The sequence below is a fragment of the Gracilinanus agilis genome, chromosome 5, assembly GCF_016433145.1.
Source record: "Gracilinanus agilis isolate LMUSP501 chromosome 5, AgileGrace, whole genome shotgun sequence".
In the NCBI taxonomy this organism is placed as follows: domain Eukaryota; kingdom Metazoa; phylum Chordata; class Mammalia; order Didelphimorphia; family Didelphidae; genus Gracilinanus; species Gracilinanus agilis.
Genome location: NC_058134.1, coordinates 136,303,296 through 136,321,151, shown reverse-complemented (window position 1 = coordinate 136,321,151; position 17,856 = coordinate 136,303,296). Strand labels below are relative to the sequence as shown.

Sequence of the window (17,856 nt, the reverse complement as noted above, 5' to 3'; positions counted from 1 at the left end):
AGGATGCTCCATCTGTTCACATTATCCCTGCTCCGGTTGGTGGAGGAGCAAGCCTGAGGCTGGGTTTTTTTTTTTTCTCTAGAAATAAAAAAAAATTCTTAATATTCTACATATAATACAGAAATGTCTGTAGAGTATTTAAATTTTATGTAGAAAAGGCGGAAAGACTCGAGGGTGCGCGCCTCTCTGAGCCTCCTCCAGACCCTCATCTCCACTCTAGAGGCCAAACACTTAGGCCGTGAGGGCCCAGCAGTTAAGACCAATTTAATATTGGAGACAATGGCAGCCCTGGCAGCACTGGCAAAGGGATCGAACTACGCCTAGGTTTATCAGAGGCTTTGGTCAAGGTGCTCGAGCCCAATGGTAAAGTAATGCAAAACAGCGGGGTTTGAGAGCTACTTGGCGAGCTGGTCCCAAACCTCTAGATTGCTAGGGCTGGTTAAGCCCTAAGAGGGGCTGCAATCAAATTTCCAGGAGGAGGAGGCTGACTCTGTTGTCCCAGGCGCTCAGAGAATAGCTTTAGGGGACACACACAGACTCATGTTTGGGGATGGGGAAGGATGATGAACTAGGGTTCTCCTAGGGGTCCCTTCATCAAACCCTCTTCGCTTACAAGTTCTTATTCCCTTCTTTGAGCTCATGCTTTTTTAGTAGGTGCAGCCACTGAAGTGGCAAACCTGAGGCTAACTTTTGTTGTGGACAAAACAAAGTCTTCATTAAACCTCTTTGCCTCCTTGGGATCCTCACCTCCACTCCTAGGTTCCTCCAGGCGGCTCTTCCTTCTCTCTGTTTCATTTTAACCGGTTCCCTAAGCTCTTGCTTTTACCAGAGTAGCAGCCACTGTAACTTCCGGACGTCTCAGCAATAGGCCACTCTGGGGAGCTTCCCAAAGTCCTTGTTTTGTAGGTGATGTCCTTCGGGCAGCGGCAGAGGCTCCATAGACCTCAAACTCCTACCCACTCCCTCCGAGTCCCTGAGCAATGTGGTGAAGGTATAAGACTAAAGCCGACTTTTGTTTGGGCCAAAACCAAAAATCATTTTCAACATATGGAGGAGGCTCCTCCCCAGACTCTCAACTCCGAACCTTTGACTCAGTGCTGGACACCTCCGTGCGGAAGTCTCTAGCGTCCAGATTCGAGGTGACAGTCTAGAGGAGGCAAAGAGGCACAGGGAGGAGCCCCCTCCATATGCTGACAAAGATTTTCCGTTTCGTCCCAAACAAAAGTCAGCTTCAGGCTTGCTCCTTCACCACCCTAGGTAGGGTCTGCGAGGTCTACAGAGCCCCTGAAGCCGCAGAAGGATACCATCTCCGAAACAAGGACCTTGGGAAGCCCCCCTGAGAGACGTCCCTCGGAGTCTTTGAGAAGGTGCAGAGACCGCTCCCGCTGAAAACACCAACTCAACAATGGGATAAAATGAACCAATAAGAGAAGGGGTGGAGGGAGGGCAGCCTGGAGGAACCTAAGTTCGGAGTTGAGAGTCTGTCAAAGGAAGTAATGAAAAATATTAAGGAAAGAAGTCTAATGGTACTAGGTTTTAAACTATATTATAAAGCAGTAATTATCAAAACTATCTGCTACTGGCCAAGAAATAGAAAACTAGATCAGTGGACCACAATAGAACTACAACAAACCATCATAAAAGATTATAATAACCTCATGTTTGACAAAAGTAATGATCCAAGTTTTTGGAGAAAATTCAATATTTGGTAAAAATTGTGGGGAAAACTGGATAGCAATTTGGCAGAAATTTGATATAAACCAATATCTTATACTATTTACTAAAGATAATATCAAAATGGATACATGACTTAGGCATAAAAGGAAGAATAGCAGAAATATTACCTATTAGGTTTATGGATAAGAGAAGAATTTATGAGTAAACAGTAGAAAGAATTGTGAAATGTAAAATGGATAATTTTGAGTACATTAAATTAAAAAGGTTTATAAAAATTAATGTAGCCAAGATTAAAAAGTTGGGGAAAAATTTAATAGACAGTTTTCTCAGATAGATGATTTATATTTAAAAGAACATTGTTAAATATATAGATATGTGGACTTTTTCTCAATTGATAAATTATAAAAAAAAAGCAGTTTTTGGATGAAGAAATCAAATCTATATGTAACTGAGAAAAATGCTCTAAGTCATTTTTGATTAGAGAAATGCAAATAAAAAACTCAGAAATCATCTCACCTATCAGACTGGCTAAAATAATAAAAGCAAAATAATGTTGAAGAAGTGGGGAAATGGGAACACTAGTACATTGTGGATGTAACTGTGAACTGATCCAATTATTTTAGAGAACAATTAGGAATTTTACTCAGGGTTATAAAACTGTATAGCTTTCATCCAGTAATAACATTGTTAGGTTTATTTCTTAAGGTCCTCAAGGAAAAATTAAAATAAATTCTATGTTCTAAAATATAGCAGCTCTTTGTGGTGTCAAAGAAGGAAATTGAAAGTATGCCTATCAATTGGAGAATGGCTAACAAGTTGTAGCATATGATTGTGATGGAATATTTCTGAGCTTTAAGAAATGATAAGCAGGTTAATTTTGAAGAAAAAAAGCTTGGAAAGATCTATATGAAATCATGAAGATTGAAGCAAGTAGAACCAAGACAATATTATACACAGCAGCAGAAATATTCTTTGAAGAATGACTTGTGTATGTCTACCTCCAGAGAATTAACTTACCAATAGAAATAAGGAAGACAGAATAAGAGAGAGGGGTCAACATAATGTAGGAAAAGATTGAGTATAACAGTGGGTTCACCACCAACAGCAAGCGTAAGGGCTGTTCTGGAACAAGAAAGATAATGTTATTCTTAGGCTTTTAAAATCTATATAGAAAATAAAACAACAACAAAAATTGTCCTTTCCCTCTTTTTCTCCCTGCTTATTTGGAGAAAATAGAAAGGGTAGTAGCAAATGAGCAAAATCTAATATCTAAAGCTGGTAGAGGAAGCAGGATGAAGAAATTAACACTGGTTTTGTGTTGCCCAAAGAGAATTTTTACAATATGGAAGAATAAAAAAAAATTACATTCGAGATGCCCAGCCTCCTTCTTTAAATTTGACAAAATTACCTCTGAAACTTATCTGTAGCATTCACATCTGCTCCTTTCTTCAGGAGAATGGCCACCATTTCTGGGTTATTTTCAGTAATAGCAAGTAAAATTGATGTGTGCCCATCCTGCCAAATCATGGAAAAACAGTTCATGAGAAATGGCATAATGCCATAAAGCCTCTACAGAAGTTTGAATCAAATGTCACTCTAATGGATTGGGTCTGACAAGAGATGATGGTCCCCTCTTAATGGTCCCCTGCAATGCAATCAGACACTTTCTAATTCAGCTAACAGTTTGCTTGGCCATAGCAGAGAAAAGACATTCAGAACTGGGAAGGGAGGTTGTTCATTCAAGATCATGTAATCATTCTGCAGAGCACAACTTCCTGAGACTCACATACTGTGAAAATGGTCCAGAGTCTCAGGGAGGGGCGTTGACCTCCTGTTTCTTAGCCATAAGACAAAGTTGAGTAGGAGAGAGAGAGGAGAGAGACTCTAAAGCTCAGAACACAAGCCCCTGAAAACCCTCAGGGACCTCCTAAGAGCCTAGAATACCACAAGATCTCTATTAGAGAGGCTGTTGCTGAGCAGAGGGAGCAAGGTAGGATTAGACAGGGAGAAGCTTGCCTGGGATGTAAGAGGGAGATGCAATACTGTCTAATAGCTTTCTATTTTATTAGATAGTTATTCTCACTAATTTTGCCCTGTTTCTTACTGCTGAAGGAGTCCATGCATGTCCATGCCCTCTAAATTTTGATGCCCTAAGTAAAAAGCCTGCATTGTTTCACCTGAGTTACAATTCTAGCTTAACTAGAGCAACATAAGCCATAGCAAGTGCTACCACACTGGAGAGAGAAAAAATATGTATATTGTGTATTCTAGGAAGATGGTGGTGTAGAAGCAGCAAGACTCCAGACCTCTGTAAAACCTTTCACCACCAATAAAGGACAAAGGGCTCTGAGGGAACAGAAAACCAAATCTGACAACAGAACAGAGCTGGGGAATCCCCCAGCTGAACCCAACTTAAAAGGTACATGGAAAAAAAGAGAAAAAAAAGCCTGAATTCTTGGAACTGTCTGGTGGGAGGGGAAAGAAAGGAGGAAGATCCCAGGTCCCCTCCTCAACCTAATGTGCTGAGTCTCCAATGGATCCTGGAATCTCAGGGTGGGCTGGGGCCCTAGTCCTAGGGAGTGCCTTGCTGGAACAGCTGTGCCAAACTCAAGGCTCTGATCACAGAGGGCAAGGAGGCTGCTGAGGGAGAAACCCAGAGAGGATGAACAAATGCTCCATCTTGTGCTACTCCCCCTTCTCTCGAGGTTTTGAAGTCAGGGCACCTTGAACTTAGCAGATCAACCATATGTGGGCTTTAACCTATCAATACAGCAGGCAAGAAGTCTTCTTCAGAGGGCAGGGAACCTTCAACACCTCCCTCTCACAGACTACAGTGAAAGTAGCCAAATTCACTTTGTTAACTTTTACCACCAGCTAGGGAAAATCTGACCTCGGGTCCCACTAAACTTATTAATCAACAGATCAGAGAAGAAGCCCTCCCAGGACTGAATAGCCCAAATATGCAGATGAAAAAAAAATTATCACAGGACCAAGATTACAGCCAATTATGAGGGAGAAAGAAGGAAAAAATATGCAGAAAAAGAAAAAAGAAACCACAATGGACAGCTTCTATCTAGAAATTGAACAAAGAGCAAATGGATCAGGGGAAGACCAAGGAACACCAAGCAAAAACATATACTCCAGTGAAATGGACACAGGCTTTGGAAGAACTCAAAATTCAATGAACTCAAGAACTCAAAAAAACAATCAACAGAGGTTGAAGACAATTGGGAAGAGGAAAAACAAGAAAATAATACCTTAAGAGCCAAGAGTGACCAGCTGGAAAACGAAGCAAAGAAGGTGAAAGAGGATCTAAAAAAAAATCAGACCAGAAGGAGAAGGATGACCAAAAATCCAGGGATGAAATTCAGTCTTTAAAATATTAGAATCCAACAAATAGAAGCAAATGACTTCACAAGGCAGCAAGAATATACAAAACAACATTTAAAAAAATGAAAAATTTGAGGAGAATATGAAACACCTCATTGACACAACCACAGATCTGGAAAACAGATCTCGAAGAGACAATTTAACAATTATTGGTCTACCAGAAGATCTTGACAAAAGAAAAAGCCTGGACATCATCCTTCAGGAAATTATCCAAGAAAACTGCCCTGATATTCACAAACAAGAGGGAAAAGTGGAAATAGAAAAATCTACATATCACCTCCTACATTTAATCCACAACGAACAACTTCCAGGAATATTATAGCCAAATTCCAAAACTACCAGACAAAGGAAAAAATATTACAACCTGCTAAGAAGTCATTCAGATATCAGGGAACCACAGTTACCACAGGACCGGGCTGCATCTACACTGAAGGACCAGAAGGCATAGAATATAATATTCTGGAAAGCAAGAGAACTGGGTCTACAACCAAGAATCAACTATCCAGCAAAACTGACTATGTTTTTGCAGGGTAAAGTATGGTCATTCAACAAAATTGAAGACTTTCAAGCATTCATAAAGAAAAAACTGGACTTAAACAGAGTTTGCTGCCCAAACACAGAACTCAAGAGAATCACCATAAGGTAATTAAGAGAGAAACCAAAGACCTTTTCTTTAAGGAATCCAATAAGTTCAACTGACTTGAATCCCTATAAGAAAAGAAGATATTGGTAACTCTGAAAAATTGCTATTATCAGTAGGGTAGCTAGAAGGGAACTTAGAGGGAACAGTGACAAACTGTATAGGATGAAATGTCAAGATATATATGTATATTTATGTATATATATATATATATATACATATATATGTATGTATATATATGTATAAATATATATAAAACTAGAGGTAAAAAAGGAGATAATATTAAGAGAAATGGGAAAACAGACAAAATGTAAAATGGAGTAAATTTATATCACATAAAGAAGTGTGTGGGGTGAACAGGGGAGAAGACCAATATACTGGAAGGATAAAGAGGTTGGAGACAGGAAATACTTTATTCTTAAGTGCATTGAAATTAACTTAAAAGAGGGAAGAACAATCAGATCCATAGGGGCAGATAATTGATTCACATCCTATAGAGAAGTAGAAGGTACAAAAGGGACTGGTGGGGAGGACAGCAATACTAGGGAGGGAGAGGGCAGAGGGTAGCTTAAAAAGACCCTAAAGAATAATAAGAGGGGAATAAGAAGGGAGGGGGTAGAAAGGGAAGTACAATAAGGGAGGGGATTTGGGGAACTGATTAAAAACAAAATACTAGTATAGAAGGAAATAGTGAAAGAAGAAAGGGAAGGACAAGGAGAGGGAATCTAAATGTTGGGGAATACACAATTGCTAATCATAACTCTGAATGTGAATGGGATGAACTTGCCCATGAAACAGAAGCAAATAGAAGAGTGGATTAGAAACCAAAATCCTACCATATGTTGTCTACAAGAAACACACATGAGACAGGTAGACATGCATAGAGTTAAAATAAAAGGCTGGAGAAAAATCTATTGGGCTTCAACTGAGAAAAAGAAGGCAGGAGTTGCAATCATGATTTCTGACAAAGCCAAAGTAAAAATAGATCTGGTTAAAAGAGATAGGAAAGCTAATTACATCCTGATAAAAGGCAGTATAAACACTGAAGAAATATCAGTACTCAACATGTATGCACCAAATGGTATAGCATCTAAATTTCTAAAGGAGAAACTGGCAGAGTTCAAGGAGGAAATATATAGTAAAACTATACTAGTAGGAGACCTGAACCTTCCCCTATCAGATCTAGATAAATCAAACCAAAAAATAAATAAGAAAGAGATGAGAGGTAGTAAATGAAATCTTAGAAAAATTAGAGGTAATCAATATATGGAGAAAAATAAATAAGAACAAAAAGGAATACCCCTTTTCAGTAGCACATGGAACATTCACAAAGATTGACCATGTACTAGGGCATAGAAACATGGCAAACAAATGCAAAAAAGAAGAAATAATAAATGCAACCGTATCAGATCATAATGCAATAAAAAGTTATTAGCAAGGATACATGGAGAGGCAAACTAAAAACGAATTGGAAATTAAATAATATTATTCTACAAAATAAGTTAGTGAAAGAATAAATCATAGAAACAATAATTTCATTGAAGAGAATGATGAGACTTCTTACCAAAACCTATAGGATGCAGCCAAAGCAGTATTAAGGGGGAAATTTATATCATTGAGTACATATATTAACAAATTAGGGAGGGCAGAGGTCATTGAATTGGGCATGCAACTTAAAAAACTAGAAAGTGAACAAATTAAAAATCCCCAGATGAAAACTAAATTAGAAATACTAAAAATCAAAGGAGAAATTAATAAAATCAAAAGTAAAAGAACTATTGAATTAGTAAATAAGCCTAGAAATAGGCACTTTGAAAAAATAGATAAAATAGACAAAGTACTGGTAAATCTAATAAAAAAGGAAAGACGAAAACCAAATTAACAGTATCAAAGATGAAAAGGGAGACCTCTAATGAAGAGGAAATTAAGGCAATCATTAAAAACTATTTTGCCCAATTATATGGTAATAAATATAGCAATCTAGGTGATATGGATGAATATTTACAAAAATATAAATTGCCTAGATTAACATCAGAAGAAATAGAATACTTAAGTAATCCCATATCAGAAAAAGAAATTTGACAAGCCATTAAGCCAGGGCCTGATGGATTCACAAGTGAAAATTGTATCAAAAATTCAAAGAACAACTAATCCCAATATGATACAAATTATTTGACATAATAAGCAAAGAAGAAGTTCTACCAAATTCCTTTTATGACACCAACATGGTACTGATTCCAAAGCCAGACAGACAAAAACAGAGAAAGAAAACTACAGACCAATCTCCATAACGAACACAGATGAAAAAATCTTAAATAGAATACTAGTAAAAAGACTACAGCAAGTGATCATTAGGGTTATCCATCATGATCAGGTGGTGTTTATACCAGGAATGCAAGGATGGTTCAGCATTAGGAAAACCATTCACATAATTGACCTTATCAACAACCCCAAAATAAAACTGTGAATTCACTGATGTAAAAGACAACTCCAACAATTCTTTCTTTGGAGGTGAATAGCATCCCCCATCATTAGTCTTTTAGGATTTGTCCCAGAGCATTGCATTTCTGAGAATAGGCCAAGTTTTCACAAATAATCATCATCTAATATTGCTGCTACTGTATACAATGTTTTCCTAGTTCTGCTTATTTCACTCTGCATCAGCTCCCCCTCAGTCTTTTCCAGCTTTTTCTGAAATCACCTTGCTAATCATTTAATAGTATTCCATTACCAGCATGTACCACAATTTGTTCAGCTATTCTCCAGTTGATGGGCACACCTTCAGTTTCTAATTCTTTGTCATCATGAAAAGAGCAGCTATAAATATTTTTGTACAAGTAGGTCCTTTCCCCATTTTTATGATCTCTTTGGGATACAGACCCAGTAGTGATAAATCATGGATTCAAAGGCTATGTACAGTTTTATAGCCCTTAGGGTATAGTTCCAAATTGTCCTCCAGAATGGTTAGATCAATTCACCACTCCACCAAAAGGAATTAGTGTCCTAATTTTGCCACATCCCTTCTAACATTTACCACTTTTCCTTACTGTCATATTGGCCAATTTGATAGGTGTGAGAAGGTACCTCGGAGTTGTTTTAATTTGAATTTCTCTAATAGAGAGTGTTTTAGAACATTTTTATTTGATTATTGATGGCTTTGGTTTCTTTATCTGAAAATTATTTGTTTATATTCCTTGACCAGTTGTCATTTGGGGAAATTTTGTATTCTCATAAAATTGACTTGGTTCTTTAAAATGTTGAGAAATTGGACTTTTATCAGAAATGTTTTCCTAATTTGTTTCCCTTCTAATCTTGGTTAGATTAGTTTTGTTTTGCACAAAAGCTTTTTAATTTAACAATCAAAATTACTCATTTTACATCTTATGATATTCTCTATCTCTTGTTTGGTCATAAATTCTTCCCTTCTCTAAATATCCACCAGGGAAACTATTCTGTGTTTCCCTAATTTGGTCATGTTGTCACTGTTTATGTCTAAATCTCATATCCATTTTGACCTTATCTTGGTATAGGGTATGAGATATTGGTCTGCACATAGCTTTTGCTATACTGTGTTCCAATTTTCCAAGCAGTTTTTTGTTTAAAAAGTGAGTTTTTACTCCAAAAGCTGATATCTTTGGGTTTATCAAACCCTAGGGTGTGAAGATAATTTACTCATGTATATTGTGTATCTAATCTGCTCCACTGAGCTACTATTTTATTCCGTAGCCAGTTCCATGTTGTTTTGATGATTATAGTACAATTTGAGATCTGGTACTGCCAAGCCTCCTTCCTTCATATCCTTTTTCATTAGTTCCCTTGATATTCTTGACCTTTTGTCCTTCTAGATGAATTGTTATTTTTTTTTCTAGTTCTATAAAATAATTTTTGGTAGTTTGATTGGTGTGTCACTGAATAAATAAATACATTTAGGTAGAATTGTCATTATTATTATATTGGCTCATTTTACCAATGAGCAATTTAATATTTTCCAATAGTTTAGATCTGACTTTATTTGTGTTAAAATTGTTTTGAAATGTGTTTATATAATTGCTGTGTTTGCCTTTGCAATTATATCCCCTGATATATTATTTAAACTGATTTTAAATGGAATTTCTCTTTCTAATTCTTGTTGCTGGACTTTGTAGGAATATAGAAATGCTGATGATTTATGTTGGTTATATTATGTTCTGCAATTTTGCTAAAGTTATTAATTATTTCACTTAATTTTTTTAGTTGATTCTCTAGGATTCTCTAAGTATACTGTGAAAATAGAATTACCCTCCTTTTGTCTTTTAATGTAATCAATCAGCAACCCTTAATTTAATTAATCAGGAACCTGAAGGTCCTTTACCATTGAGATGTGCAGGGATAGACCAGCCCAAAGTGAAAGGAAGTAGAAACCAAAGAAACAGGAAATAGATCTCACAAGCACTGCCCTCCTGGGGAAGTAACAGACAAATTAAGAAACTATGATTGGTTCCTGGGGTGTGACATGGAATGTGAGCTAATGGGTGGAGAAAATGTTTATAAGGTGAGACCCAACATGAAGTGGGACATTCACATTTGCATTCAGATTTGCACTCTTACACTGGAGGTACTAGGATTTGGACTAGAAGGCTGCCTGAAGGAGATATCTCTTGGGCTGGTGGGACTCTTGCTACCTTGACTTCTGGCTAGAGATTGTGACCTGAGGGAGCCTTTGTTGGTGGTAAACTGGATTCCTTCAGATCGGCACTTAGCGTATTTAGCTAGGCAATATTTTCTACCTCTTTCCTACATTTCCCTCTTTTACTATATCTCTATTAAACTAAATTGTTAAAAGCTACTAACAAGCCTCATAATTAAACATTTAATTATTATAATTGGTGACCACAACCTTTTTAAACTATTACAATACCATCATATCAACTGTGAAGAGTGAGAGTTTAGTTTCCTCATTGTCTATTTCAATTTCTTTAATTTCTATTACTTCTCTCATTACTAAAGCTAGTAGCACAATAGTACACCATTTGAGGTGTTTGTTTTGAATTCAGGGAAGTGCTATTTGAAAGTGTCTAGCAAACTCCCCTATGAACACGTGGGGGGCTTTTAGACTACATTACCCATGATTCTGATGGGTTTCTGGTCTTAGGGCGTGGGGATGTCAAAGGTCCCCACACAGGGGGCAGCTTAAATTCAGAGGAAAGCCTAGAGGAGGTCTTTTGGATTTCCTGGGTGGCCGGCTGGCGTACGAGAGAAAGAGGATGGGCTCCAGCGGTAAATTTAAAGGTAGTCAAGTGTGGTCATAGATATTTCACCAACAAGGCCATGGCTATTAAAATAAGCTTTTCTCTTATACTATATGTCTTTATCATTTTTAATCTTAACAGAGGTTATAAACCACAATTTTTCCAGATTTCTCCTGAACAATATTTTGAGTCTGTAAAGATGTTAACTTATTTATTTTTTGTAATTTGAAGTGCTCTTGTAAGTCCTAGGAGATCTACACCTTGTGCACTTATATTTGGTGGCAAAGCTGAATACCACAAGGTGTCAGTCTGTGTAACTATGGCAGCCCTGGTGTATCGTTTCCCATTTACCATGTTGGATGAACCACTGGTATAAAGAATCATGTTGGCAACAACTAGGGGAATATCAGATAAATCCTCCCTAGTCTTCTGCATGATCTGCAAGGTGTCTTGGCACTTATGAATGCTTTCACCCTCCAATGGTAAATTTGTTAACATGTAAAATGTATATATTTCCAAAGCTGGGATAAATAATTCACACAGGGTTGCATAACAGAGTGAGGACTCTGCTCTCTTGACGTTTTATCATTCTATCTTTATATTTCACACATAGGATCAGACTATGTGTTGTGTGATCCTTATATGTATTATTTATTTTTTCCATATTTAAGAATGTGAAAGAAGTAATGTTGCTAAACATAGTATTTCAAATGAGTCTTCATCTGATTTGGTCAAATATATTTAGAATAATATATACATTTAAAAATTGTTATTATGGTCTACATAAATACATTTTTGGATAAAGCAGTCTGACTAATGGTATTAAACACAAGAGACAACAATAATAGAGTAAGGTAATGGATTAAAGCTTTAATGGAGGGAAGAAGAAGGGGGAGTCCCATCAGGCTGGGGAAATGGAGGAAAGTGGCAGCAAGGGGGTGACCAAAGCCAATGGATGGCTACTGAATCCCATATGAGTGCGGGAATCATGAGATTAGGGGGTAGGATGTTGTTAGCAACTGTCAATCAAGGCAACCATTGTGTGTTGGCCTGTTGTCTAGCTGGGCTCTGTTTATTTCCTATTGCTTAGCTAGGGTCTTTAGGTTTGTCATTCCCACCTTTTTCTTTGTATAAAAAAGAAAAAAAATGGGTGGAAGATGGCGGGGGGGGGGGGTGGGATTTTGGAGAGGGGCCATGAGTCCAAGGAGAAATGAGTGATGGTCTTGCTCATAAAACTGCTTCCTGTTGAAAGGGGGTGTAGCATTTCGTTGAGTCTCTTCATGGTCCAGTCTGCATCCCTCTGTGTGGATTAGTATTGGTGATGTCTAAAAAGACCTCAATAGGAGAACATTATGGAGAGAGGCAAAGCCAACAGTTTTCAGCAAGGGTGTTATCATGGTCACAAAAAGAAGTTGCCTTGCTTTGATAATGGGGGGTAGGTGGGCCTGAGCAGTGCCAGAGGTCAAGAAGTAAAGTAGGAGAGAGAGAAGGAGGAGCATTGTTGCTCATGACCTAAGAGATCAGAAGAAAGGGAAAAAGTGAATATAGCTTAGTATTAGATTTGTCCACTCCATGTTCAATGACTAAAACTTGGGGTGGGTAGAGATAATTAGTAGTAGATGGCTATGCATATTTCAAATTTCAGGAGTTTCAATGACCAGTTTGCTTGATGGTTTGGGACATGGATTATATAGGTATTTGCTATGAAATGATAAAGCAGGGAAAGGATTATAAAGCTCTTTGACTTCTGGTAATAGAGTTCCTAATCAGTCATGCAGTACCAATTGCTTGGTACAGCCAGACTCAGGAATAATCAGGTAGGGTTCATATCACTTAGAAGAGGATCCTGCTTCAGCTTGTGCTAAAACTGCCACCTTCAAACTTTTAGCACCTCTATTCAAGTGCCTATGGCTTTTGTCTTGACAGGTAGATTACCAACATCCTGTCTTCTAAGTTCATCCTGGTATAAAGACCAATTATTAGAAATCATTGCTGTATTATAAACAGTGCAGAGCTGGTGAGTCAGACCAAAAGTTATAGCTAAAGGAAAATGTTCAGAAAAAGCGTTCACTTGAACAGGCTTTTTGTTTTGCAGGAGCTAGGGAATCAGAAAAGGGGTTAATTTTTGCAAGGAGTTAAAATTTCCACTTACTTGATTAATGATGACTTATTTTTCTTAGTTGCTGGTCACAGAACCCACTAGTAGGCAGGTCTGAGGTTTTCAAACTGCTAGCTTCAGAATGTAACAAGAGCTAGAAAGCAATAACAGAACCTGAAAGCTTTCTAAGTTTGGTACACATTTTCTACCTTTTAGACAGCCATGTCATGGAAAAGGAAGTTTCTGCCATAGCAGAGGTAGGGTGTTTAGAGGCAGAGGAGACAGAGACAGTTGCGACATGCACAGAGCCATTCCCTCTAAGGTAGGAGAGGACTGAGCCAGCCTGCAGGTAGAGAGAGAGACAGACAGACAGGCAGGCAGGCAGGCAGGCAGGCAGAGAGACAGATAGACAGACAAACAGAGTAAGTAAATCTCAAGGTCAAACTGGGTCCAGGGAACCTGGGGCGGCCAGGTGACTCCTGATCAGTGGGGTTTCAGCACCATTATGTCAGTGTGACTGACCTGAGAGACTAGGAGAAGAGTACAGTAATGGAGTAAAGCTTTAATGGAGGGAAGGAGTAGGGGGAGTCCCATCAGGGTGGGGAAATGGAGAAAAGAGGCAGCAAGGGGAAGCCTGAAGCCAGTGGATGGCTATTGAGTCTCATCTGAATGGGGAAATCATGAGATCTTATAGTATTAGAAGGTGGGATGTTATTGGTAACCATTAATCATGGCAACCATCCTGTGTGGGCCTATTGTTTAGCTGTGGTCTGTTTGTTTCCTATTGTTTAGCAAGGGTCTCCAGGTTTGTCAGGTATTAATAACAGAACAGGTCTTGAGAATGGTAGCAGTTTCAGTAAACAGTTTCAGCTTAGTGAACTTACAAGGATAAAAATTAAATAACCAAAGCATAAAAAAAGCATAAAATGAAAATAGAAAAAAAAGTATATGAATTTTAAAATTACACTTTAATTTTAAAATTATGTATTTATTTAGGTTTGTCAGTCCTACCTTCTTTGTCCAAGGCAGGATTACCCAAAGTAAATCCAGTATCAGAAGCCCCATCTGGACTACTGATATTGGCTGAAGGGAGCTGATTAACTTGTCTCTTTCCATATTGAAGAACTAGTTCCCGGTGACTATTTAGAAAATAAAATATAAAACATGGTAAGTTTATATCAACCAAGGTAAAAATCATATGCACCAAGTTTTTATGTATCTCAAAATCTTAAGTATCCAGACCAGATTACAACAAAAATTTTTGTTGTTGTTTTGGTAAAGTCTGTAGGGTATAACTAATGATTCAATCTAGACTTCTTACACTTGTCTTTAGTCACAGGATTAGAATATTATAGCTTTAGAGGTGAAATTGTCTGTATAGGGGGTCACGTAGTTTAATCTCTTTCCAATATATTAAGTAACTGAGAAAAGCTAAGAGTTGTCCAGGGTCACGCAGAAAGATAGCAAGGGGCATGGACTCCCCAAGACCTAGGTCCTCTGATTCCAAATCCAACACTCTTTCCCAAGATAACAAATACCTCCCTATAAGTTCTAATGTTGCTGATTAGTATTTCTGATTTATTTTTTAGTTACTAATCATTTGATGGCATCTGTGACATAAAATGATTTTCCCCAAAACTAATCTGACATAATTAAATAATAAAACTTTTGTGAAGATCAAATAATAAAATATATGTAAAAGCATTAGAAAACATTTAAAGAGCTATAAAAATGGCAGCTTTTATCATCATTATTATTAATTCTGAAAGTTATGATCTCAGATTACCTGATGCTACTTCCCCCCCCACCCCCCTGCTTATACCCTACTGATCTTAGATAACCTAACTTTGCCATTTGCCTTGTTTGTTCACAGTGTCCTTATGTCTGCTTGCCAGACTGTCACTGTATCACGAACTATGAAAGCTGCACTCAATCTCAATTGTGTAGAGCAAGAATCCTTTTAAATGCAATTATAGGCCACTGCTCTCACCCAGAGACCACGGAACCCCCAGTTTGTTTGTCTGATGCCACCACTTACTCCAGGCACTGAATATTCAGTCATGGATAAAAAGGAATCGGTGCAGAAGGCCAAACTGGCTGAGCAGGCTGAGAGACATGACGACATGGAATCTTGCATACACTCTATAACAGAGCAAGGAGCTGAATGATCAAATTAGGAAAGGTATTGCCTCTCTGATGCTTACAAAAATGTCATAGGGGCCTGAAGATCATCTTGGAGAGTTGTTTTTCAAGTATTGAGCAAAAAAATGGAAGGTGCTGAGAAAAAACGGCAGATGGCCCAAGAACACAGAGAAAAAATGGAGACACAGCTAAGAGAGCTAAGCAATGATGTGCTTTCTCTTTTGGGAAAGTTCTTGACCCAAAGCTTCAAAAGAAGAAAGCAGTTTTATATTTAAAAATGAAAGAAGGCTGTGGCTGAGGTTGCTGCCGATGACAAGAAATGAATAGTGGATCAGTCACAAGAAGCATATCAAGAAGGATTTGAAATCAGCAAAAAGAAGATGCAGCCAGTGCATCCAATAAGATTGGGCCCGGCCTTGAACTTCTCTGTGTCTATTATGAGATCCTTAGTCAAGTAATGGTAGTAGCCTCCTTTCATTTTCAATTTATTTGAGAGAAGGGTGGAAAGGATTCAAATTCCATTATTTGTAAAGTTACCTGATATTAATTTTCATTATTTTTGCTACATTCATTTTATTTCTATTTAAATGACAGGTAACCTAAGAACAAATATATAAGTAAACACATAGTAAAAACCAAGTGCCTGATATTCATAAAATCATTGTATAACAAGCAGAGTAGTAAAATAAAAAAATCTATGTATTTAATTTTATTTAGGTTATTTTGCTTTTGTGAATTTTTGGAAACTTACCTAAGATGAATATGCTATAAAAATAGTAACAGGGAAAGAACTTGAGATGGTGGTTAGCTTTATTTAATGTCTTATGACATTTTTCATGAATAATCCAAGCATAATTCTTAAAAATGTGTATTAAAAGTTGATATAAGTGGAATAATAGTTTTATGGATGTACAAAAATGTAATTATGTAAGTATAATTAGGATTATAATGTTAGCACTTACGCAGGAATACCACTGACAAGAGCATAGTCTTCAGCTGTCCATCCATCATTATCTTGGAAAGAGAGATGAATATTATATTGAAGAATAAGATTGACTATACTTGTTGGTTCAGTACTGACAGCAATCATGAGGGCTGTTCTGGAATAACAAAGAAACAATTTGCATTTAAGAATTTAAACGTCACATTTAGCCAGATTTTTCTTGATGTTTCAATAAAGGGATGTCTCCTTTTCTTTGGTGTTAATATATATGGAGAAAAAACATGCATTGATGAAAACAAGTATTTTATTGCTCATTTGCAGCATTAAAAATTGGAAAATAAATCCAGAAAGAAAAATAGGTTTTTGTTTTCTAGTTCCCATGGGGTTTTAGAAGGGATTATTCATTTTAAGTCTTTCTAATAAACAAGAAGACAGTATGCCTAAATCACTTGTGTGCAACAATTAAGAAGTTTCAGTTAGGAACACTATATAGGTTCCACTTGTTTGCTGGGTTTCAAAGTAAAGTAGTGGCTCTTTGATAATGATTAGATTAAAAATAAATAATCCCAGGGACACCTTTTACTAAATTCCTATCCTAATGCCCCATCATAATATGGAATTGATACTTCATTGTCAAAGGCTAATCCAGAACAAGCTATTTTATATTTAGCAGACATAAAAGTCTTTGAACATGAATATAACAACAAACTCTGTTTAAGGACAAGCTTAAATAAAGGTTCATGACCAGAAAGCGAGTACAAATTGATTTGTAGAGGGCCCATTAATTCATGGAGGCAGTTTATTAAAATCTGACATGGCTATGAGTTACATCAGTATAAGGAATACTCTATAACAAAACACATATCTTTTGAGGTATCAAATAAATTATATGCTGAATGACTCATGGATTTTTTGCCCAAGAGAACATTGTAGCAATATCAGTATTCCATGTGAGGTTTTGATGTCCCTTGACTACTTAGTGACAACTGTTAATACAGGATAACTCTTCTTAAGGTTAAATTAGTGTAGGTATATCCTCCACTGGTAAAATTAAGGATATTTTAAAAGGTGTTTTGAAAAGTTATGATAATCTCTTTCTAGCAGGATTAAATGTCTGCTATGTTTAAATGCTCTTCTCTGTTCCTAACAGCCTAATCCCAAAAAGAAGAAAGGCAACAAAACAGATAAGATTATTTGGGTGAAAAATAGGAGACTATGAATGAGATTGAAATTGATGAAATCATAAAATCCAAGTATTAGTGGTGGCTAATATTATCACATATTTTTAAATGTTAGAGCTTTTTTAAAGTTAATATTCAGAAGTGAAGGCACAAAAAGAAACCACAAATATCTTTTGAAATCTCAGCTCATGAAAACTCAACCTATTACTTTTCAATATTTATCTATTTATATTTCATTAGCAAGTCAACTTTTATACTCTTTTGTAATCTTCCCTTCTTTCAAATGCCTTTAAAATGATTCCAAATATATGAATAATTGTGCTTCATCAGCCATGGATTTCCTCCATATGTATTTGATCACTCTTCTACAATTAGATATGAGGAGACCCATTGTCCTTGATTTATAGGAAATACCAGACACTGAGTTAAATGAGTCCATATGTTCCACTATCAGTATTAATGAAAATAGGTCAACATAGAAATGTTGGCACTTTTACTCTAGTAACTAAACTTCTGAGAAATATATATATATATATATATATATATATATATATATA

The 17,856-nt window shown here is 36.8% G+C and overlaps 1 protein-coding gene and 1 pseudogene across 1 annotated transcript in view; one reads left to right on the top strand and one right to left on the bottom strand.

Moving 5' to 3' along the window:
- Positions 1 to 1,072: 1,072 nt before the first annotated feature.
- Positions 1,073 to 17,856, bottom strand: part of LOC123249962 (POTE ankyrin domain family member H-like) — a 34,095-nt gene continuing 17,311 nt past the window's right edge. Inside the window, exons 7-12 of the mRNA XM_044679035.1 lie at positions 16,138 to 16,275; positions 14,045 to 14,172; positions 13,556 to 13,563; positions 3,086 to 3,192; positions 1,305 to 1,461; positions 1,073 to 1,147 (exon numbers count right to left, since the gene is read on the bottom strand). Coding sequence (XP_044534970.1) covers positions 1,073 to 1,147; positions 1,305 to 1,461; positions 3,086 to 3,192; positions 13,556 to 13,563; positions 14,045 to 14,172; positions 16,138 to 16,275 — 613 coding nt within the window. The remainder of the gene's footprint in view (positions 1,148 to 1,304; positions 1,462 to 3,085; positions 3,193 to 13,555; positions 13,564 to 14,044; positions 14,173 to 16,137; positions 16,276 to 17,856) is intronic.
- LOC123249213 lies at positions 15,094 to 15,633 on the top strand (annotated as a pseudogene).